Here is a 21,809-nt window from a genome sequence, read left to right on the forward strand (position 1 = left end):
AAGGGAATTAGGCAGTGATGGGAGCTGTGCAATTTTAAATAGCATTTCTTCAAAATTCTCCTTAATAGAAAGTCAGCTTCATCCCCAACCCAAGGACTGCATTGCTGAGCCCCACAGGTTAGAAGGGAACTTGGACACCTTGATTGCATGGACACTTCTGTATGGCAGGACCTGCAAGATGCATGCCTGAGCTGCAGCTGAGCTTCTCTGTCCCCAGACAATCTGAGGAGAACAGCAGCAGGACAACTGAGTGGAGAGAGAAGGAGAACTGTCACAATGCTCCTGCCAGGGGAGGGACGCAAGGCCAGGGAGGGACAGATGGACATTCGGGAGCGTCTACTCTACTGGGGCTCGGGCTGCAGAGGAGGCAGCTTATGCCTCAGTCCCCATGGCCTTAAGGGCAGAGGCTTTGCTGGGTGGGAGAGAAAACGAGGGGGGCTTTTTTGGGGAAAAACATGTTCATTGAAGGACTGACCGGGAGGTGTCCAAATCCCCCCTCCCATCTTTTGCTATCAGCACCTAAATTTTTACCTTCCACCCCCCCAACAAGGGAATCAAGCTTAGAAAACTGAAAGCACAGAGCCCTTCCCTTCCAGGCAATGCCTAGAAAAGGGATTAGGGAAGAGTACCCAGCAGAAATGTCGTAGAATCATAGAATGTTTTAGGTTGGAAGACCCACATAATTCCACCTCCCTGCCATGGGCCTTCCAGTAGACCAGGCTGCTCAAAATTCCACCCAACCTGGCCTTGAATGCTCCCAGGGATGTGGCATCAGCAACTTCTCTGTACAACCTGTTCCACTGACTCACCACCATCATAGCAAAGAATTTCTTCCTTATATCTACTCCAAATCTATCCTCTTTTAGTTTAAAGTCACTACCCCTTGTTCTGTCACTACACCCCCTGACAAACAGTCCCTCCTCAGCTTTCCTGTAGGTCCCCTTTAGGTACTGGAAGGCTGCAATGAGGTCTCCCCAGAACCTTCTTTTCAGCAGGCTGAATAACCCAGCCTGTCTCCACGGGAGAGGTGCTTCAGTCCTCTGAACATCCTTGTCACCACGGTGAATAACAAACGCAAGTAGAGACACACAACACCTTGTTGAAAGCAGCAGGACCCTGCCCTGCCCTGCCGGGGGGGGGGGGCTTCCACCCACAACTTCTCCCCACAGCACCCTGGGCACCCTTGCCTGCCCCCCAGCTTCACAGCCCTTTACATATTTTTAATAAGACCCCCTGGCAGTCCTTCTGAAATACCTGATGGGGTCTGAGTTACACACAGATTTGTAGACCCTTCGAGGGGCAGTTACAGCCCTGTAGCCAGAGGTTTACCATGCCAAGGGTGGTAATGATTTCTCCTCTAGCGACATCTCAGCATCCTCCCACTCCAGCCTGCCCCTAACCTCTCTTTCACTCTCTCCTCTCCCCTTCTCACCTGCAGGCAGTGACCCCAGCCCTGCCACCCTTTGCAGAGGAGCTGCTCCTGGGCAGAGCTTTGTTTCTTAAGAGCTGCCCACTTGCCAGGAATTTTCTCTGTCCCAGGAGCCCAGTCCAGCTCAGGAGCAGAGGCCCAGTCTCCTCCCAGGTCATTTTAATGACTTCTCTGGTGTGTTTGGTGATGAGCCCATGAACCTCAGGCACTGAGAGGAGTTTCAAGAAATCTCTCAAGTCCAAGTCAGATGCGAACTCCAAAGTTTCTTGGAGTGTCCCACTGAGGGCCATTACTGACAAAGATTCCCTGGAGTTCATTAGAGCAGAAAATTGGAGGAAGTGATGACAAGAAGACAATGCCAAAGTGGCTCTGATGCTTAGAAAACATGGATGTGTTTCACCAAGCATGATGGCCAAACCTGGACCCCTGGCCCCTGGGAAGGGAGATCCTGTCCCTCACATGTGTCTGTGTGCTCTTCCTAGGGCAATATGATATGGGAATGCACATTGCCAAGTGCAGGACACTGGTACAACACTTTCCTGGTTCACAGGTGGGGGTGAGGAGGCAATGAGGCCCAAGAGCTTGAAGGCTAAGACGTCTTCTCATAAGACTCAGTGGCAGAGACAACAGCCATAGACAAGGAGACAAAGACCTTGGCTCTGTGGGGGCTTTTAGCCTTGCCACAGCCCTTGATCCTCTCCACACCAGGCTGTTCTATGGATTCCCAAACCTGTGCCTCTTTCCCTGTTGGATGTAGACATTCACCCTTCTTTCCCACATTGCTCTCACCTGAACATCTTCCTGCCTTTATTGACAAGGACTCCATGCTCCCTGATGGTTCCTTGAAACACAAAGCCATGGTTGGATCCAATCTCCTTCTGGGGGACCTGTTGCACCACAACATTGTTCTTGGAGTAGGCTGTTCCCATGTACCAAAAGATGAGCCGGCGTGGAATAAGACAGGCCTGGCTGAACAGAGAGTTGAGGCTAGATCTCAGGAAGAAAAGGAGTGTTTATGACTGCTGGAAGAAGGGGTAGGTCACTGGAACTCAGTCTGTTATTGCTGTTAAAGAAAATAAATGTTTTTTTAAATACATAAACAAAAAAGGAGGACTAAGGAGAATCTTCATCTTTTATTGGATGTGGAAGGAAATATAGTGACAAGGGATGAGGAAAAGGCTGAGGTGCTTACTGCCGCCTTTGTCTCAGTCTTTTTCAGCAAGACCAGTTCTCATGGGAGCCTTCAGCTTCACTTGGGGCACAATAACCCCATGCAGCGCTACGGGCTGGGGGCAGAGTGGCTGGAAAGCTGCCAGTTGTAAAGTGACCTAGGGGTTTTTATCAATAGCCTGCTGAATAGGAGCCAGGTGACCAGAAAGGCCAACAGCATCCTGGCTTGTATCGGGAATAGTGTGGTCAGCAGGACTCAGGAAGTTCCTCTGTACTCGGCTCTGGTGAGGCCACACCTCGAGTACTGCATTCAGCTCCGGGGTCCCCAGTATAAGAATGACATGACATATTAGAACGAGTCCAGAGGAGGGACACAAAGATGACCAAGGGGCTGGAGCACCTATTCTATGAAGACAGGCTGAGGGAGTTGGGGTTCTTCAGCCTGGAGAAGAGAAGGCTCTGGGGAGACCTTATAGCAGCCTTCCAGTACCTAAAGGGGGCCTACAGGAAAGCTGGGGAGGGACTTTTCATCAGCGAGTGTAGTGATAGGACAAGGGGTGATGGTTTTAAACTGAAAGAGGGTAGATTAGACATTAGAAAAAAGTTCTTTACTCTGAGGGTGGTGAGGTACTGGAAGAGGTTGCCCAGGGAAGTTGTGGATGCCCCATCCCTAGAAGTGTTCAAGGCCAGGTTGGATGGGGCTTTGAGCAACCTGGTCTAGTGAAAGGTGTCCCTTCTCATGGCAGGGGAATATCTTTCAAAGAAATTCTTATATGATATAATTTCAAAGAAATTATATGATCTTTAGGGACCTTTCCAACCCAAACTATTCTGTGATTCTGTGAGCTCCCTTACCCCACTGAGTCAGCTGAGTACTGCAATGGGCTTCTGCGAACATACTGAGCAGGAACGTGGTCAGTTATCCTCAGCTTGGACACCTGCTGTCATTTCAGTTGGCAGAAGACATTCCCCACAAGGCTCCAGGACGACACCCTCATACAGTGCCCTGCCTCTCCACATCGGTCCACCTCAGCTTGCAGTTACCTGCTTATATCTTGGACCACCTCTGGCGCCTCAAAGTTTATCAGGAGTTGGTGGCCTCCATTTCAATTAATTCCAATGGGAGCTAAGACATGCAGTTCACATGCAGGTGCCTATTTTGTGCACATGCAGGTGCCTATTCTGTGCACTCCTGAACCGAGGTAAGATGACTCCAACCTGGGAGTGGGTTTGTGGTCAATATGGGAAATAGCAGTCTACAAGCCTACAAACCTGCAATACTGAATCAGCTGACTCCCTTCTCTCATCCTGGGTAAAGGAGATGGTTGCCTGTCACTGTCTCACAACAAGAAAAGCTCCAGGGACAGCTCAAGCAAGTGTGGGGGGAGCATGGAGAGGAGAGAAAATGATGCCTTGGGCTGGGCAGCTGCTCCTGATCTCAGCCAGGCTCCTGGGACAGAGGGAGTTCCTGGCAAGTTGGCAACTCTGCAGAGACAGCTCTGCCCAGGAGCAGCTCCTCTGCACATTGCAGCAGGGCTGGGGACACTGCCTGGAGGGGGCAATGGAAGAGGAGACAGCCAGAGATTAAAAGCTTTCTGAACTTGGAATACAATTTAGAGCTCACTGTGGGAGGAACCTTGACACCCACTCATATGGTAAGTCTCTGGCTGCAGGGCAATAGGGATGTAGTGCACAGACGGATGCCCTAAATTTGCACTTCCCGTAGATTACGGATCTGCTCAGAGCTTCAGCTCACCCACAGCACATTACCAAGAGGACTTTTTGTAAGTATGATCGAGGCAGCCTTTCCTGCTTGACTCTGTGCTTCCCTTGTAGCTGTGCTTTCAGTTTTCACTTGTTTCTCTTGATGGGAACCAAAATAGAGCTGTGAGGTTTAGAAAAGGGGCTGAGGCTCTTACACCGCCATCATGAGGACAACAAAGAATATTAGGAAACGCCTTCACCACCCACCAACCTGGAAATAATGCTAGCATCACCTTCCCAGTTTCATCAGGGCTGGTCTGACCTGCTGTTTAGTGCCTGCAAGCACCAAGCCGTCCCTGTGCAGTGCCCTGTCCCGGGGAGGTACCTGCAGGGCAGAGCTGAGCATGCAGCACTTAGGATGCGGTCTGGGAGCTTGGACAGGGAGCTGAGATGGTGGCAGGGAAACAGATCCTGGCAGGGACAGCGCCAGCCAGCAGCATGGGTGGGCAGTGGGAAGGAACTAGTGTCAGAACTGCTGGGAAGGGTGGATTTTACCTGCTGCCTGTCACCTCCTGCAGTGCAGCCCCCTTGCTCTGAGCCAGCCCCCTGCTCTCCTCTCCCAGCCAGCAAAGCCTCTGCTCTCACTTCCAGGGCTTCCAGGTCAGGAGAAGCCCCAGCTCCAGCACAGCAGAGGTGCCTCTCTCCTGACACGTGCCCGTTTCCTTCGGCAGAGCAAAGGGACAGAGAGGGGCTGCCCTGCAATGCCACCAGCTGGGAGGTGTGCGCAGCTGGCAAAGGGGGAGGCTTTCCTGAGTGCCTGCAGCCTCCCTGCTCCCCTCTCTCGGCCAGCCCATCGCTTTGTCTCCTCTTTTCCCTCCCGCTGCCTGTGCTGCTCTTGTTTGTGCTCTCAGGGCTGGGGTGGGGAGTTGCGGTGGTAGGTTGGGCACTGCCCATGCAGATGTGGCCACGGCAATGAGGTGTCCCAGACGTCTGGGACTTGGCCAGTCCTGGCAACGATCTGCAGTTCATCCCATCAGAGCTCTCAGCAGCGTCTGCTTTCCTCTCAGGGTAACAGAGGCGTGTGTTCCCCCTTCTTCTCAAAGAGGAGCAAGCAGAGGGAAGCTGGGAGGCATACCGAAGGACAGACCAGCTCGCCTCGCTCTGCACCACGAATGCTTTTGCCTCTCAGTACTTGTGGCTGTTCAACCTGGGAGAAGCAGAAGTGTTGAGGATTTCTGATTCCAGAGAAGACACCCCATGTGAGATGTAGGGGGACAGGGAAGGCCTTATAAAATACAGTCTGTCTAAAAATCCTCTCTGAAACCGAGTTTCCTTGGATTCGGGTGGGCAATTGATGGCAAACCCTCCTGTGGTCAGTGTGATTTTCCTGGAGAGACTAAATATCAGTTGTGGCCCCTGCATCCCCCATGCTCCCACGTGCCCTCGGAGTTAGAGCATAACCGCCCCCTTGGGAGCCATCGGGCAGAGACCCTGCTCCTCATGGCACATTCGGCCAGCACAAACCAGGGAATTGCAAGAAGGTCCTACCAAGAAGAAAAAACTGTGCGAGGGGAGAGTCAAAGAGAAATGGCTTGGTGTGAGCAGAGATTTCTGTCCTAACTTGTCCCTGTCTTTTCCTCCTTGGAAAGAGCCCTGGGCCCAGAGACAGCAGATGTCCAACAGCAGCTCCATCACCAAGTTCCTCCTGCTGGCATTCGCAGACATGCGGGAGCTGCAGCTCCTGCACTTCGGGCTCTTCCTGGGCATCTACCTGGCTGCCCTCCTGGGCAACGGCCTCATCCTCACCACTGTAGCCTGCGACCACCGCCTCCACACCCCCATGTACTTCTTCCTCCTCAACCTCACCCTCCTTGACCTGGGCTTCATCTCCACCATTCTCCCCAAATCCATGGTCAACTCCCTGAGAGACACCAGGGCCATTTCCTACTGGGGATGTGTTGCGCAGCTCTTTCTCTTTCTCTTCTTCACTGGAGAGGAATGTTCCCTTCTCACCATCATGGCCTACGACCGCTACGTGGCCATCTGCCAGCCCCTGCACTACGGGACCCTCCTGGGCAGCAGAGCCTGTGCCACCATGGCAGCAGCTGCCTGGGGCAGTGGGGTTCTCAATGCTCTCCTGCACACTTCCAGTACATTTTCTCTTCCTCTCTGCCATGGCAATGCTGTGGACCAATTTTTCTGCGAAATCCCCCAGATCCTCAAGCTCTCCTGGTTGGACTCCTACCTCAGAGAAGTCAGGCTTGTTGTGGTTAGTGCCTCTTTTGCTTTGGCATGTTTTGTTTTCATTGTGCTGTCCTATGTGCAGATCTTCAGGGCTGTGCTGAGGATCCCCTCTCAGCAGGGCCGGCACAAAGCCTTTTCCACGTGCCTCCCTCATCTGGCTGTGGTCTCCCTATTTATCAGTAGTGTTGTGTTTGCAAACCTGAAGCCCCCCTCCATCTCCTCCCCATCCCTGGATCTGGTGGTGTCATTTCTGTACTCGGTGGTGCCTCCAGCACTGAACCCCCTCATCTACAGCATGAGGAACCAGGAGATCAAGGATGCCATTAGGAAAGTGACGCCATAGACATTTTTTTAAGAGCTAAAGCTTCCCATCTGTCTCCAGAAATTGTTCCCTGCAAACGCCATACTGGGCCAGAGCTTTGTTTATTCACTGCATTACTGTTGTTATTTCTCCTTATCATTCTCCCACACAAATGATTGGATTTGTCTCACTACATCTGAGGAATGGACCTGCTCTTTTGCACCTGGAGGCTGTGGAAAAGTCTGTCTAACATGGGCTCAGACCTGACTTTTTGCACCATCTCTGTAGTAAACTGGGCTCTCTCATAGGCACTGGGCTGGGCTCTTCTTCCAAAGCTGGTGCCAAAACTAATAGGACCCCAAAAGGTCCTTTTTATCCATGTATTTGGGAGCACAAAACTCATTGTCTCGTCATGACCTGCTAGTGACAGGTTTGGATTTAGGATTTATGTGACGGTGACTAGTGGCAGTGGAGATGGTGAGTGCCACTGGGGGACATATCCAGGGTTTCCCCAAATGGCATGGAAGACACCCATCCATCAGGAGGACAATATGGGAAAAGAGGGAATCTGCAGGGGACACGTGTGCCTCAGGTGGGCAGTGAATGGCTCTCCACAAAGTGAGAGATCACTCCAGGTGTGCTCACTTCTATGAAAATCACTCGTTCCAGGTATCCACAGGCAAACAGGGACTCTGTGGTCACTGGGGAGGCAGTGGGGACCCAGCAGAGGGAGGGGAGGCTGGAGAGGGATTCACATCACTCTCACTGGTGTATCACTGCCTGGATCTAGAGGCACGCCTGGAATATCTAATGCCCTTGGAAATGCTCCGAAGTCCCTCCAAGCACTTTTCACCTCCATAGAGCCCTGGTGGGCTCTGTGAGCAGTAGTGATACCCACCTGGCTAGGTCAGCTTCCCAGCCTGACGAGCACAGCCAGCGTAGGGTCACTGCAAGGTCCTTCTGCTGTCCAGAGGCTGCTGCATGGCACAGGCTCCTCACAGCTCCACATCACCGCCCTCAGAACATTTATGAGTGGATTTTTGAAGAAGATTGAGGCACTGTGTACCTGAAAGGGGAGGAGAGTGTGCTTTTTGTTTTCTACTGCTGGCTGGTGAGGTGAGAATTTTGAGATGGGAACTCTCAGTTCTGAACACGGTGCTGAATCTCCAGACCTCTTCCACTGAGAGGTGAAAAAATCTGGAAGTATCCGAAGAAAACACCCGAGCCTTAGAGAACCTATAGCAACTTTCCAGGTTTAGCAGGGTTGCTCTCACCTGCTGCATAACCCCTGCATAAACAGCAGTGCTCCTGGACCATGCCCTGCTGCTAGGGGAGTCTGCAGGGCAGAGCTGAGCACACAGCGGGTGGGATGGGGTCTGGGAGCACAGACAGGGAGAAGACGTGGGCACAGAGACACAGCTCCCAGCAGGGGCAGCTCCAGGGAGTGGGAAGGAGCAGCTCCCAGAAATGCTGGGATAAGGGGGATTGAGGCACCTCCCTGTCATTCCCTGCAGTCCAAACACCATCCCTGGAGCAAACCCTGGTCTCCTTTCCAAGCCATCAGAACTTCTGCCATTAAGGCCATGGGGATGAGGTCATGAATTCATTACTCCACAACCCAAGAAATAACAGAAATTCCCAATGCTTGATTGTCTCTCCCTGTCCTGGCTTTCTTTGGTATCGTCATATTACTCCATGGAACCCTTTGAGTCCTTGCTGCTCTTTTGCTTACCACTTAACTAGTTGGGCTAAGGGAACTGGGACTTCAGCTGAAGACCAAAACCCAACGCTGTTGGTCTTGCAAGGCTGCAGGCCCTCCTCCCTGCCCAGAAAAAAAAAATAAAAAAAAAACGCAAAGCTGATCTGGACACTGAGAGCCCAGAGGTGGAATGGCTGCCCCGCCCTTGGGGATGGAGATGTCCCACCACCATAAACGTCACCAGAGCTGAAAGAACACACGCACACACTCTCTAGATTCACACGCTCACATTCACAGATCCTCTGAGCATCACCATGGACGCTTGTGTCCTCTTGGGGCTCCTGCCCAGGTCCCAGACCCTCTGCAGCAACCATGCAGCACACAGGGTATGAGGTGGGGTGGTTGGCATCACCAGAGGATCGATATTCAGGCCTGGGACTGGTGCAGCAGCCTCGCTGCCAGGCTTAGGTACAGAGATTTAATTGCTGCAGCAGAAATTGTAGAAGGGCCCTTACCTTCATTTTTCACCTCTTTTCAACTTTGCAATTTCCTGTTTCATTTTTGCATTCTGAGCTATGGCCTATTCACAGCAAACACCTGGAAGGAGCTGAAATGATACCCAAATGGGCATCTCTGAGAAGACCGCCCTTGCACTTGTTCACCTCAAAGCAAAAGCTTTCAGAGCATGATAGAATCATGGAATCACTTAGGTTGGAAAAGATCTCTGAGATCATCAGGTCCAACCATTAAACATGCACCCATTAACTGTTAACTGAGAGCCTTCTCTCCTTCGGCTTCTGGCCCCAGTTGCTTGTGCCAGCGTGTGGCAATCCCAGCCCTGACTCCAAAGAGTTAGGAATTTTTTCTTGTACTCCTTGAGGAGAGCTGAGCCGTAGGAGCGTTGGCATGGGGTGCCCTGGCCAAAATCGGCCATCCGTGCAGGGTCAGGACCTGAGGAGGGCTGGCTGTGGGGAGCCTGGCCTCGGCCCAGGATCAGGAAGGGCCCGGGCTTGTGTGTGGCTGCGGCACTGCCAGTTTGAGCAGGGGGTTTTCGGGTGAGCGCTGTGCAGGGTCGCTGCCGCGCTCACAGCCCTTCTGTCTGCTCCTGCTGTGCTGCTCCCCAGCTCCCTTCCCCTGCTTTCCCTGCATGGTGGGCACAGTCTGGCTGACCCCCAGCACCGAGGACCCTCAGGGTTACTTCTCGATCAGTCACAAAGTCCTGCTGTGGGTTCCTGGGTGTTGCTGTACATAAGACCTGGACTGCTGTGCTGTATTATTCAATATTTATTGAAGGTATGGCCAAGGCTGCATCCCGGGGGGGGCTGCCCCAGCCCTTGGAAGAGGGTGGAGGGGGCTGTGGAGGTGATGTCTGTGCCCACGAGGACTGGGGGATACTGGGCCGGTCGCGTGCCTTCCATTGGTCTGCTGCCGTGCGTGGGGGCCGTGGAGGCCGGGCTGGTGGCAGGCGGGCCGGTCTTCCAGGCACTGATGGTGGCCGCTGGCGTCGGGCCTGGCTCTCAGGCGTACGACGGTGGTCAGGCTGCCTGTACGGGCTCACGGAGCGGCTGCGGGTGTCAGTCTGGGCTGCCTGGGCTGCGGCGAGGCGCCTGCGGAGACAGGAACTTGCTGAGGCCGTGCTGCGGCTGCGGTGCCAGGCGGGTGCGAGGCTGCAGGGTGCAGGCACCCGGCTGTGCGTGAGCTGTGGGCACACAGTGCTCTGTGCAGAAAACAGGGTGCCCTGTGCCCTCGGCTGGGACTCTGCTCCCCTCCACATCCTGCCCCAGCTTGTCTCCTCCCCAGCGCCTCGCCAGCCATCCTGACCTGCCTGCTCTGCACATGCTGTCCCAGCAAGAAGACCTGGCCCCCGCAGAGACAGGGGTCCACAGCCGGGCTCTGCAGGGCCCGGTCACCACAGCCACCGACTGCCCTTTTTCAGAGCGCCTTGCAAGGACCAGTACTCAGCTCCCTGCCCAGCCCTGGCCCTGGCCCAACAAGGTGACGGCCTCGGCTCCCTGTTCGGTGAGGTGCTGCCCATCCGCTCTTTGGGATGTGTAATTAAACACACAAGCTCTGTGTGTGCTGAAGACACGCACGCTGGCAGCGCTCAGGTGCGGCTGTGACACACTGACTGCCCCTCTCCAAGGCAATGCCCGCAGCTGGCAGGGCTCATCCCCATGCTCCCAGTAGCTGGCACACCTTGGCTGAGGCGGACACCTGCAATTCAGGGCATCCCAGAACAGGGTGCCTTGTGCTGGGGGGGAACTGGCACTGCTGCGCTTCTCTCTCCGATGGCACCCTCTCTCAGCTCCTGCATTTCTCTTCCTGACCTTGCTTTGCCTACGGCTGTCCCTGGCTCTGCTCTTGCTGCGGAAGGGCCAAGCTTCGCTAAGACCAGCAACAGAAAAATGGGCCCCAGAACAGAATGCCCAGGAATTAGAGGCCACCTAAAGCACTGGACAGCAGAAATTTCAGAAGAGTCTGGTCAAAAACTAACTGCTCACTTCACAATACGCTAACGACAACTGCTTCCTGGCTGGCAGCAGCCATATAATAATGTTGACAAAGATACGGTAACGAATTTGGGAGGGGGAGAGGAGGAGAGGGAGCGGGGGAACAACAACTCACTGGTTTTTCTGCCTCCAACGCCCCATAAGCACACAGCACGCAGCACGCAACTGTCACAAGCAGGACGAGAACCAAGAATGCCACAGCGCCTTCTATGCAGTAACTTCGGAAATTCTGGGGCTTTGCGGTGTTTGCATTGTTCTCCCCATCCACGCCTGCAAGAACAATTGTGGACATTGCTGTGTCCTGCGCACTACTGGTAATCTCACAGGAGGTCTGGCATTGCCAGGAAGTGTTCTGTTTCATTTGGTTAGCATCTTTGAGCAAGTGAAAATCCTCAGGCCGCAATGCTTCCTGAGGTTCAGCAGAAGCTGGGGAATCTGCCAAAGGCACTGCAACTCAAGGCACTCTGGAGCCTCCCTTTTGCCTCTCAGCTTTGTTTTCCCTCCATCCTTTGTTTTCCCTGCCATAATGCTGAGGGCCCAGTGTCTCAGGTTTGCTCCCCCAGCTCTTTGGAGTTCTAAAAGGTCTTAGGTGCTTGCCCACCTTCGCTGCTCGAGGCACACTCGGAGCCTTAGGGACAAAACTGAACAAAATTCGGGAGCCCAGGAGTGCCAGTGAGGCAGTGCCCCATCTGCACTGAGTCAGGGCACCACTCTGGGCCTCAGCTCACAGGAGGGGTCCCGTTTCCCATTGTCTGCTCAATGGGCTTCTCATGGCCTCGTTCCCCCAAGAGCAAAGTTCCAAAATCCCTGGGAACTGGGTGCGCTGGGAGGTGACCCCTCTCTAACCACAGCCACAGAGCTTTGTGAGCGTCTCTCCGCTGCACTGCTCTCACATGCTGTCACAGCCCGGGGAAGACAGCCATCCTCAGGGAGCCACTCCTGCCCTCCTCTGCAACACTTGCTGCCTACTGACACTCTTGGGTTTGGCTGCTGACATGAGGTGCAAGAGCGGGTACCAGGGCAAGAACCTGCACACGCATGCTGGTTCTGGTTGGTGACAGTGGATGACCAAGAAACAGCCTTTACCGGGTGGGGCAGTTGCCTGTGTTGCCCCTGTTCGTTTGTCAGAGAGTGGCAGCTTGCGACCGCTTCCTCGCCAAAGCACCTCCTTCGGCACAGTCTCTCTAACCAGCCCTTTAGAAAGAAAGCAGGACAGTGTGACTACAAGGAACTGCTCCTCCTTGAACCATATTCTGGGCACAGTTGCAAGCACACACCAGTTGCTGCTGGCTGGATACCAATGTTTGCACGGAACAGCTCGGACCACTTATGGTAGTGCTGGGCTAGCAGCTGCCCCTGGGACACGGCGTGACCCACAAGCGGCAGCAGAGGCTCTCGGCCTTCTCTGGCGCTCACCAGTGCCTGCCAGGTGTGAAATTGAGTGTCTCCGCTCTGATCCATCCCTTCCTGCTGCGCAGGTTACGGTGCGTCCACACATGGATTTAGAACCTCAGCCTCCCAAGTCTTATGGCGGACAGAGTGAAATATACCCACCAGGTGCTGCCTTCTCTAAGTCCTTTCTGGTTTCGTCTATGATGTGAGAGGACCTCAGGGAAGGTTTTATTCTTTTAGCTTTATCCTTTGCTCTTAGAGGACCTGAACAGAAAGTAGGAAGTTAACTTTGGCACCAGTGCAATTTGGAGAACCAGGGCTTAGTTTGTGAAGTCAGTGAAATGACTACCCACCCCTGGGATACCAGCTGGGCTCCAGTGCAGGAAGCAGCCGAGGATCTGGCAAAGCCCTCCCTGGGGACACTTCTGCAACCAAAGACCCGTGAGAAGTTTCTGTCACATCGACACCTACATCAGTAGCTCTATGGCAGTGCCCCGTTTGCACTGGGTCAGGGCATCACTCTGGGCCTCAGCTCACAGGAGGGGTCCCGTTTCCCATCGTCTGCTCAATGGGCTTCTCATGGCCTCGTTCCCCCAAGAGCAAAGTTCCAAAATCCCTGGGAACTGGGTGTGCTGGGAGGTGACCCCTCTCTAGCCACAGCCACAGAGCTTTGTGAGCGTCTCTCCGCTGCACTGCTCTCACATGCTGTCACAGCCCGGGGAAGACAGCCATCCTCAGGGAGCCACTCCTGCCTTCCTCTGCAACACTTGCTGCCTACTGACACTCTTGGGTTTGGCTGCTGACATGAGCTGCAAGAGCGGGTACCAGGGCAAGAACCTGCACACGCATGCTGGTTCTGGTTGGTGACAGCGGATGACCAAGAAACAGCCTTTACCGGGTGGGGCAGTTGACTTCATTGCCTCTGTTCTTTTGCCAGGGAGCGGCAGCATGCGACTGCTTCCTTGCCAAAGCACCTTCTTCGGCACAGTCTCTCTAACCAGCCCTTTAGAAAGAAAGCAGGACAGTGTGACCCTAAGGAACTGCTCCTCCTTTCGAGGACGGTATCTTTGGAAGGTAGTGCTTCTCAAAAGACATCCCTAAAGTTTAGAAGCTACGGCCTGGGCTTCTGGGGGAGGTACTCACTACTCCGAACAACATGTCATTCACAAAGAAAAATCTAAGTGTTCAACTCCTGGCAGTCTACCAGCACAGACAGCAAAATCTGGCCTGCTGCGAGACCAGGAGTTTGCAGGAGATCTTCTTGTTCACATCGCACATAGTGCATTTTTGGTACACTGCAAGATGTTGCTCAATTCGTGCCTTCAAAGAGGACATATAAAAGCTGCATCCAGTTCAGAGGCAGGAACAGCCCTTCTGAGAAGCATGTCCATCCCATTATGCTGACTCCATCCCTAGACATTTGGCCAAGTCATTTGAAACCCAACTAGAAGTGGACAGCTAAATCAGCTGAGACTGAGGTAAGTGCCTTTCCTTTCAGCTCCTACAAGTTAGGGGTCGGGCATCAAGCTGGGTGTGCAGCTTGAACTCGCCCCTGCCTGCAGGCTGTCACCGAGAATCCTCAGACATCAAGGAGAACAAGAGGGCTGGGCTGGGCTGCTTCGATCCCAGCCGCTGCCCCAAATCTGCCTGCGCTTTCCCTCCTCTGCCCAAGGGTGCTCTTCCCTCTGGTGACATGTGTCTCCCTGCTCAGGGGACAGCAAGCACTGCTTGGGATGTGCCTCCTGCCTTGAACTCGCCCAGCTGCAAGCAGCGCTGTGCGGGAGCTGAACACAAGTCCAGCAGAAGCCCTTTGCTGCTGGCTGGATACCAATGTTTGCATGGAACAGCTCGGACCAGTAATGGTAATGCTGGGCTAGCAGCTGCCCCCGGGACACGGCGTGACCCACAAGCGGCAGCAGAGGCTCTCGGCCTTCTCTGAGGCTCACCAGTGCCTGCCAGGTGTGAAATTGAGTGTCTCCGCTCTGATCCATCCCTTCCTGCTGTGCAGGTTACGGTGTGTCCACACATGGATTTAGAACCTCAGCTTCCCAAGTCTTATGGCGGACAGAGTGAAATATACCCACCAGGTGCTGCCTCCTCTAACTCCTTTATGATATCCTCTACGATGTCAGAGGATGTTGGGGAAGATTTTCTTATTTCAGCATTGTCCTTTGCTCTTAGAGGACCTGAACAGAAAGTAGGAAGTTAACTTTGGCACCAGTGCAATTTGGAGAACCAGGGCTTAGTTTGTGAAGTCAGTGAAATGACTACCCACCCCTGGGATACCAGCTGGGCTCCAGCGCCGGAAGCAGCCGAGGATCTGGCAAAGCCCTCCCTGGGGACACTTCTGCAACCAAAGACCCGTGAGAAGTTTCTGTCCCAGCGCCATCTACATCAATAGCTCAGTAGGAGAGCATACCAGGGCTCGTGCCTTGACAGGGCACACACACACGTGCCGGTCTATACCCTCCCACCTGCAGAGATGCCTGGCTGACGTTTGGGCTTGAGCTGGCAGCTCTCAAAGGAAGTCAAAAGCCACAACTTACCCAGGCCATCTCCCAGAGCTTCAGTCCTGGAACCCATCTGGGAGCCTGGATCACCTTCGCCTTCGGTCCCATCTGTAAACACAAGTGGAGTCCCTCCTGTGAACTACGCCAACATACTCCTTCTGACCAGAGTGACAGAGAATGCGGTTCAAAGAGGGGACTGCTCCACGGCACTCGTCTCTCCCTGCCACTCCAGAGCATCTTGCAAACAGTTGCTGGGTGCCTGCAGTGGCACCGTGCTGGTACAAACTAAGCGTGCGTGGAGCTGCCCGGAGAAGGGCCCTCCCCGTGCCCACCCCAGGTCTCAACTCAAGCGCAAGGTGCCTGCTGGCTCTGCGGCACCTAGATGCTCCTGCCTTCCGCTGACTTACCTGGCAGATTAACCTGAGGCTCGTGGTCCACATCAGGCTGAGGTGTCGAGTAGCCAGAGCCTACGAGAACTGCTGCAATCAAGCACAGAAGAGAAACATTCCCCGTGCATGGTGTGATCTACCTCTTCCTTAGTGACCTGCAGCGACTGGAGGGGGCTCAGGCAAGGATGTGGGACCCAGACACGAGCCAGGATTTCCAAAGCCGCAAAGGGGCCTGCTGAGCTGGAGGCTCCCTCTTGGCCTCTTCCCAAATCCTCTCTCCAGGCTGTGCGCAACACCCCGCAGGGACCACGCCGCCAAAGATGTGGCCCCTCAGGTGTTTCTTACGGGAAGATCTCTGCTGGACACAAAGGAAGACCCCACTGCAGGGGGAGCGTGCAGACCCCGGGAAAAATGATCATCCATGTTTGTCATGGAGAAGCCCCCTGGCCAGTGAGCAGCTGAACCCTTGCTGAGCTAGCTCAACAAACCGTTAACAAACAGCAAGGAAATGAACACGGACAACTTACCACCTGTGGGACCCATACTGGCAGGCTCAGGAGCAGGATTCCATGGAGGCACTTGACCAGTACTGCCTGTGGGCACAAGTGGGATCAGACACAGGTAAGGGGAGCTTCCATTGCCTCTTGGGGCCTGCCTCTTCCTCAGTGACCGGGAGGCACTGGCTGGGGGTCAGGTAATGACATGGCCCAAACAGGAAGAAAAGCCTGGGTTCTTCCCTCTCTGTGGAGAGGGGCAGGGGTGGCATCTCTCCAAGTGAAGAAATATTCAGGGCTCATTTGTGCAAGCCCCCTCAAAACACAAACCCACTTGGAAGACCCTGAATAAACTATTACAGCCCATTAACCATCTTCCTTCAAGGAAGCACACTCGCAACGTACCTCGGGGATCCTCCTGAGGCTCCAAACCATGATCCAGCTGAGAAGCTGGATATGGAGAAGCAACACCGTCATCATCTAAAATCAAGCAGAGATGAGAGACGTTGCCATGGCATGCTGTGCTCTCCCTCTTCCCCAGCACCCTGCAGTGACTGAGGGGGCTGAGGCAATGTCACGGGACAAAGATGCAGGTGGAAATTTCCCAAGAGGGGCCAGCGGCCTCAGCCCCACAGGGGCTCAGACCCAGGCTTCTCGGCCCCAGCGCCACTTTGAATTTTGATTTGAATGGATTTGATTGAAGATTTGAAGGGTGTACCCCTTGAAAGGTATGACTGGGAACTTTTTACTGATGGTAGTAGTTTTGTGAAGAATGGAGCACGATATGCAGGGTATGCAGTAACAACCCTGAAGACAGTAATTGAAGCAAAACCTTTACCACCTGGAACATCAGCACAGCGAGCAGAACTGTTAGCCCTAACTCGAGCACTGGAACTGAGTATGCAGTTCCCCACCATCACGGAGATGGGCCAGAGCCCCCTCGACCTGCACGAGGGCTTGGGAGTGAGACAACAGGAGCGTCCAGTTTCTCCTGTCCACTCATTTCTCCCTTACTCAGGAAATGCTTAAGAAAGGGGCAGAAGGGCTCTCAAAACCAGGAGCCCTCTGTGTTCAGCATTGCCATCATCTTCGTACTTTGGGTGCTAGCACACGGAAAAAGAAGGAAAGAAATTACAAAGCTCTCAGCTGAGTCACAGGAAGAGCCGCTCTCAGCAAGAGCGCTGCAGACTGAGGCCACAACATCAGCCAGAAAATGCTGAGCAAATGCAGCTTTCTCACAAGCCTCCTCTCTCCTCTCTCTCTCAGCCTGTGTCTGCTGGCTTTCTCAAAGTGCCTGCCAAGACATTGCTGCACGGAAAACATGCAGGCTGTTTCTCTGCTTCTTCTGTGACCTGGATTTGGAAGAACCACCACCATGGGACACTTCTCAAACAAGAGCAACGACTGGGGGCATCAGTATTGGCAGCCACCCTCGCAGGGAAGAACCCTTTCCTAACGCCCAGCCTGAACCTGCCCTGTCCCAGCTCCGTGCTGTTCCCTCGCGTCCCCAGAGAGAAGAGATCAGCGCCTGCCCCTCCACTCCCCTCCTCAGGAAGCTGAGGGCCGCCATGAGGCCTCCCCTCAGTCGCCTCTTCTCTCGGCTGAACAAACCAAGAGACTTCAGCTGCTCCTCACACCTCTTGCCCACCAGACCTTTCACCATCTTCAGCAACCTCCTCTGGATACTCTCCAATAATTTTATGCCCTTCAGCACATAAAACCTGTACTTTCAGCTTCAGTCCTTAAAGAGTTGATGAGTTTCCCTCGAAGTACAACGGAGCGTTTAAGACCAGTCAGAAGATTTCTTCCAAACTCTTTTAGCATTTTCCCTTTCTAGGATTTACATCTCTAGTCTTAACAGCTGATCTTCCTTCTTTCCAAATTATAACTATAAACTTTTAAAGGATTTACTTCTGCCTTTTTGTATGCCTCCCAGCGGGAGGCAGCAACATTTTGATAGATGTAACAGCCCAACTGGCCTTAGCACAATATTTCGGCAAAGGGAACAAAATGTAATTATGTCTTTACAAAACTGCTACTTGCAGAGAAAGCAGTATAGACTGATGTGGCTCCCAAAAGCAAGGACTGAAAGAAACAAACCACAGAGTGCCAACACGGATGGATACAACTAGCATTTTGATAGTATGGCAGGAGACTCTATAGGAAAAGCCCCACACATGAGAAGGCAAGAACAGGCAGACACCACGCTGTTCTTCCATGGTATTCACGAGGCTGCCAAACAGGACTTAAATAAGGGAGAAACAAAAGCCCCATGTTGTTCTTTGCACAAGACCAGAGAGGAGAATGAAAGGTGAAGAAGAGAGGGAAGGCATTTGCTGCACATAAAGAAATTCCAGACCAAGGATACCGAGGGAGCCCCAGTACTTCTGCACTCCTGTTCTAAAGTAGGCCCAAGAGCATACTTGATCCATGGGGTATTCTCCTAGTACTGTTATGTGCATTAGAATACAAACTAAACTGCTGTGCTTATACTAAATAGCTATCATCAGTGAAAATCACAAGTATTCTTAACCCTGGGAGCTGCCCAAGGCTCCTCTGTGTTGCGCAATAAAGAAATTTCCTTCTAGTGCTTCTAAAACGTGCCGCCTTTCCCTGAGCTCCTGAGCTCGCAGGCTTGGTACCAGCAGCACTTCACGGGAAGGAACAGGTTAACAGGATGCCATAGAGCGATCCCAAATGCAACTTTAAAAATCAAACTAGTATAAGGGGAATCATTTTAAAAGTCATTGGTACTCTAAGGGTTCAAATATTCACAGGGGAGTCTCTGAAGGGGTCCAGAAGGAAAGCAGAAAACCACCAAAGGATTTCCTCCTCCTATAAAATTTCTCCTTGCTTCAAAATAAACGCGATGCCCCTTCCTCAGAGGTTGCAATTATGCCTTAATTCTTCAGGAATTGTGTAGGGGGGGTGAGGCAGTTTCATCCAAAAGCACAGTCACGAAATTTAGCCATGAAATTTACCGGTGGGAAACCCTGATGTTGTACAAAAGCAAAGCAGAAACGCAGTGCTGCAGACTTCCATAAACATATCTGGAATCATGTACACACTTCACTCTTTAACAATCCTCCATCTAGCAATAATCATTTTCACTGAAGCTGCATATCCATTCCTACTAGTTTATTACCTAGGCATGCAATATGCACAGCACTTTTCAATATTTAGGAGAAAAAAGACACACTCCTCATCTCTCAATTCTAGGGCAAAAAGCAGGTGGGCAAAGGAACTATTTCTATGCAAATCAACTCGTGTAAGCATAGGAAACAAAGGAGTAGAAGATAAAAGACTTTAAATGGGGACAAGAAGAAATATCAGCGATGAAGAGAGAAAGTCCTGCTGAGGAACTATCCGGTGTCAACATTTGCTTCCAGCCTTTGTGGACACAGGAAGATTCCCTACAAATATGAAATGGAAATTAAAACCTGGGAAATCATTTTTCCAGTTTTCTGCTCAGACCACTCGACTATGCCTTATTAGTAAGGAAATGAATGTCTCTTTAAGAACAAAACGTCACAAAGCCTTGAAAGAATGTCTTTATTCTGCAGCATCAAATCTAACTTTTAGGAGACGATCCAAAATCCACTGAAGAGGTATTCTGGCAGCACTTACCTCCTGTCCTGTAGCTACATCCATTGCTGTATAAACTGTAGCTGAGGCTCTAAACAAAAGGGAGAAAAAAATGGAAAAAAAAAAAAAGCTTAGCATCTCATAGCAAGACAGAGCTTAATACACTCCTCTTCCCCCTCGTCTCTGCCAGGTGCTCTCATTCCCATTCCTTGTCATGCAATAATTCCAGTGGTAAATGTACTCTGAAATCCTTCTTAGCCAACTTCACTGTTGGAGCAGAAGCCAGAGAATTTATGGGGAAGGAAGCTCCTGGTACAGGACGGTGTGGTCATCCACAGCCTTGCTGCAATGCCTCCCCCAGCTCCTACTTGTGGAGCACCACAACCATCTCCTGATGCCTGCTGGGGTGTGCTGCCTGCCTTCAGCCTCCAAACTTGCAGCCTTGCAGTGGCAGCAGGGAAACACAAAGAGGAATTATCCCCAGTGCAGCTGCCGGGAGAGGGCATCACAGCCCCAGGAATTGCAAGGGAGCACCCAGGAAAGCCCGGCAAGCTCACGGAGTTCAAGCTCTAAATTCTCCCAAAAGATGAGCCTCGGGAACAAAACTTGGGACCGTTCTGGGCGATAAAAATCAGGGATGCAGCAAAAACAACACTTATATGAAGTGCAACAGTTTTCCCAGAAGCATGCGGTAATTAACATATCTCTTCCTCTCTTGTACCTACCAGCATATTGCCTCTCCTCCTGCTCATTCCCTCCTCTTCGCTCCCAAATAAGTTCAGACCCTGCAGAACTGTTCCCACCAGGATTTAGCTGCCAGGTTGCTGGGTCTGGCTCAGACCTGATGCTGTGTGTTCCCCAAAGCCTCTCCTCTTCTTCGCCCCCTAATCCTGCTCTAACACAAGGCATCACCCCTTCCAGTAGGGCAACTCCAGAGCTGCACAGGAGCTCAGAAGTGAAAACGTTAAATTTAGGTATGAAAAAGTAAAAGTTTAAAGACCCAGGACAGGTTTTGTGTCTCCCAATGCATATTTAGCCTTGGGAGACCCCTCTGAGATAACCACAGGTACATTTCCCTCCCGTGCAGGTGGAAGAAAAGGCGGCAGTGGGACGAGAGGACTGGTGTTGGGAAGCATTTTGCAGCCACGAGGTTTCAACCAGGAACTCTGCAGAAGCTCGTCTCCTTTGCCATGGCACTGCCAAGAGGGGCAGGAGAGGTGGTGGGAGCGCTGCCAACAGCCCTGGGTCTTGCTGCCATGGGGAGAAGCAGAGAGGGACGAGGACAGAGAGTCCCAGGAAAAAAAATAAAATAAAAATTAAATTAAATTAAAATAAAATACAATAAAGTAAAATAAAATAAAATAAAATAAAATTAAAATAAAATAAAATAAAATAAAATAAAATAAAATAATAAACACTCAAGTAATGGTGTTGAGGGAAATACTGGCAGAGCCACCAGCCCCGTTACCACTTTTCAGGCACTTTTGGGGTACGTTATCAGGCCCTCCGGTCTGCCTGGTGCCCGGCTTTGTGAAGTTTCACGAGGGGAGAAGCAGGATGCAGGATGACACAGTTTGGCTGCCTGGCTCTCATGGTACAAGGACAAGGACATGGGATGCACATCGCAGCAGTGCCACCACCAACTAGTTTGCCAGCTCCCCCTTCCAGACGTTCCCTTTTCTTCCAGCTCCCCCTCCGACGTGGGGCTCAGCACCCAAATGGCTTCTGAGAGCTCGGCAGGGCTCCCAGCGCCAGGAGGCTGACCTGGGAAAGTCCTCTTCACGTTAGGCTTGGTTTCTTGGACTTCCAGCACCCAGCTCTGCCCTACAGCCACAAGCGGATAAAAGCCTACAGCAGGGGGCTTGTGGGGGCACACGTGTCCTCCCCAACCTGTGATGTTCCTTAATCCAAGCTGGGACGAGGCACTTGCACAAACAATTATATAGGTGATAAAGTCCTGCTCTTGTCATCAGCCTCACCCTACTGACTCCCCATGTAAAAGTGATGCTGGGGAGGGCAGCTTTAGGGACCGATCCCAAATCCTCCCCCGTTTCCTCCTCTGCACCTGGAACCGCAGACACCAAGCTCTACCTGGGCAGACAACAAGCAGCCAGGAGAGTCAATTTCATCATCTGCCTCCTCCTCTTCCTCCTCAAGCTGGGTTCTACATCCTGCTTCCACACTGGTGTTTCTCAGAGCATTAATGACTTCCAAACCGGTTAAAATAAGCGGTAGAAATCACACTTTCTGCATCAGCTTTCAGTGTAAAGTCACTTAACTCTATCAAGTAAGATCTAATTAAAACAGATCAGAGAAACACAACTCCTTCAAGCACCCCCCAATTCATTTCTGCAAGCGTCATTGAAACAAAGGGCAGGAGAA

At 52.4% G+C, this 21,809-nt stretch overlaps 2 protein-coding genes across 9 annotated transcripts; one reads left to right on the forward strand and one right to left on the reverse strand.

The window, feature by feature from the left end:
* Window positions 1–5,519: 5,519 nt before the first annotated feature.
* Window positions 5,520–7,103, forward strand: LOC308186221 (olfactory receptor 14C36-like). Its single transcript, XM_080608342.1, has one exon. It carries the CDS (start codon window positions 5,976–5,978, stop codon window positions 6,888–6,890), a length of 915 nt encoding a protein of 304 aa, XP_080464468.1. The 5' UTR covers window positions 5,520–5,975; the 3' UTR covers window positions 6,891–7,103.
* Window positions 7,104–9,270: 2,167 nt separating this feature from the next.
* On the reverse strand, window positions 9,271–16,482 carry LOC308186231 (uncharacterized protein). 8 transcript variants are annotated; one of them, XM_080608352.1, is made up of 9 exons: window positions 15,876–16,190; window positions 15,367–15,438; window positions 14,996–15,067; window positions 14,534–14,635; window positions 13,345–13,452; window positions 12,612–12,713; window positions 12,144–12,251; window positions 11,173–11,327; window positions 9,271–10,154 (listed from the first exon to the last, which is right to left on the reverse strand). In XM_080608352.1, exons 1-9 carry the CDS (start codon window positions 15,889–15,891, stop codon window positions 10,122–10,124), a joined length of 768 nt encoding a protein of 255 aa, XP_080464478.1. In that variant the 5' UTR covers window positions 15,892–16,190; the 3' UTR covers window positions 9,271–10,121. The 8 variants fall into 8 exon arrangements, with proteins under 8 accessions (XP_080464478.1, XP_080464483.1, XP_080464477.1 ...); XM_080608351.1 differs by lacking the exon at window positions 9,271–10,154 and adding an exon at window positions 16,248–16,482 and having other exon boundaries at window positions 10,163–11,327; window positions 15,876–15,941; XM_080608350.1 differs by lacking the exon at window positions 9,271–10,154 and having other exon boundaries at window positions 10,163–11,327; window positions 15,876–16,192.
* Window positions 16,483–21,809: the final 5,327 nt, after the last annotated feature.

The sequence above is a fragment of the Anser brachyrhynchus genome (genome assembly GCF_964034855.1).
Source record: "Anser brachyrhynchus genome assembly, contig: SCAFFOLD_173, whole genome shotgun sequence".
NCBI lineage: Eukaryota > Metazoa > Chordata > Aves > Anseriformes > Anatidae > Anser > Anser brachyrhynchus.

Bases quoted from the DNA above. Each gene is read 5' to 3' on its own strand.
- LOC308186221 (XM_080608342.1), top strand. From the start codon at position 5,976: ATGTCCAACAGCAGCTCCATCACCAAGTTCCTCCTGCTGGCATTCGCA.
- LOC308186231 (XM_080608351.1), bottom strand. The intron at 15,068-15,366 runs GTAAGTCAGCGG...TTGTGTTTACAG, and splicing joins GCCTCAGGTTAATCTGCCAG to ATGGGACCGAAGGCGAAGGT. The intron at 12,714-13,344 runs GTAAAGGCTGTT...CTTTCTGTTCAG, and splicing joins GAAGTCAACTGCCCCACCCG to GTCCTCTAAGAGCAAAGGAT.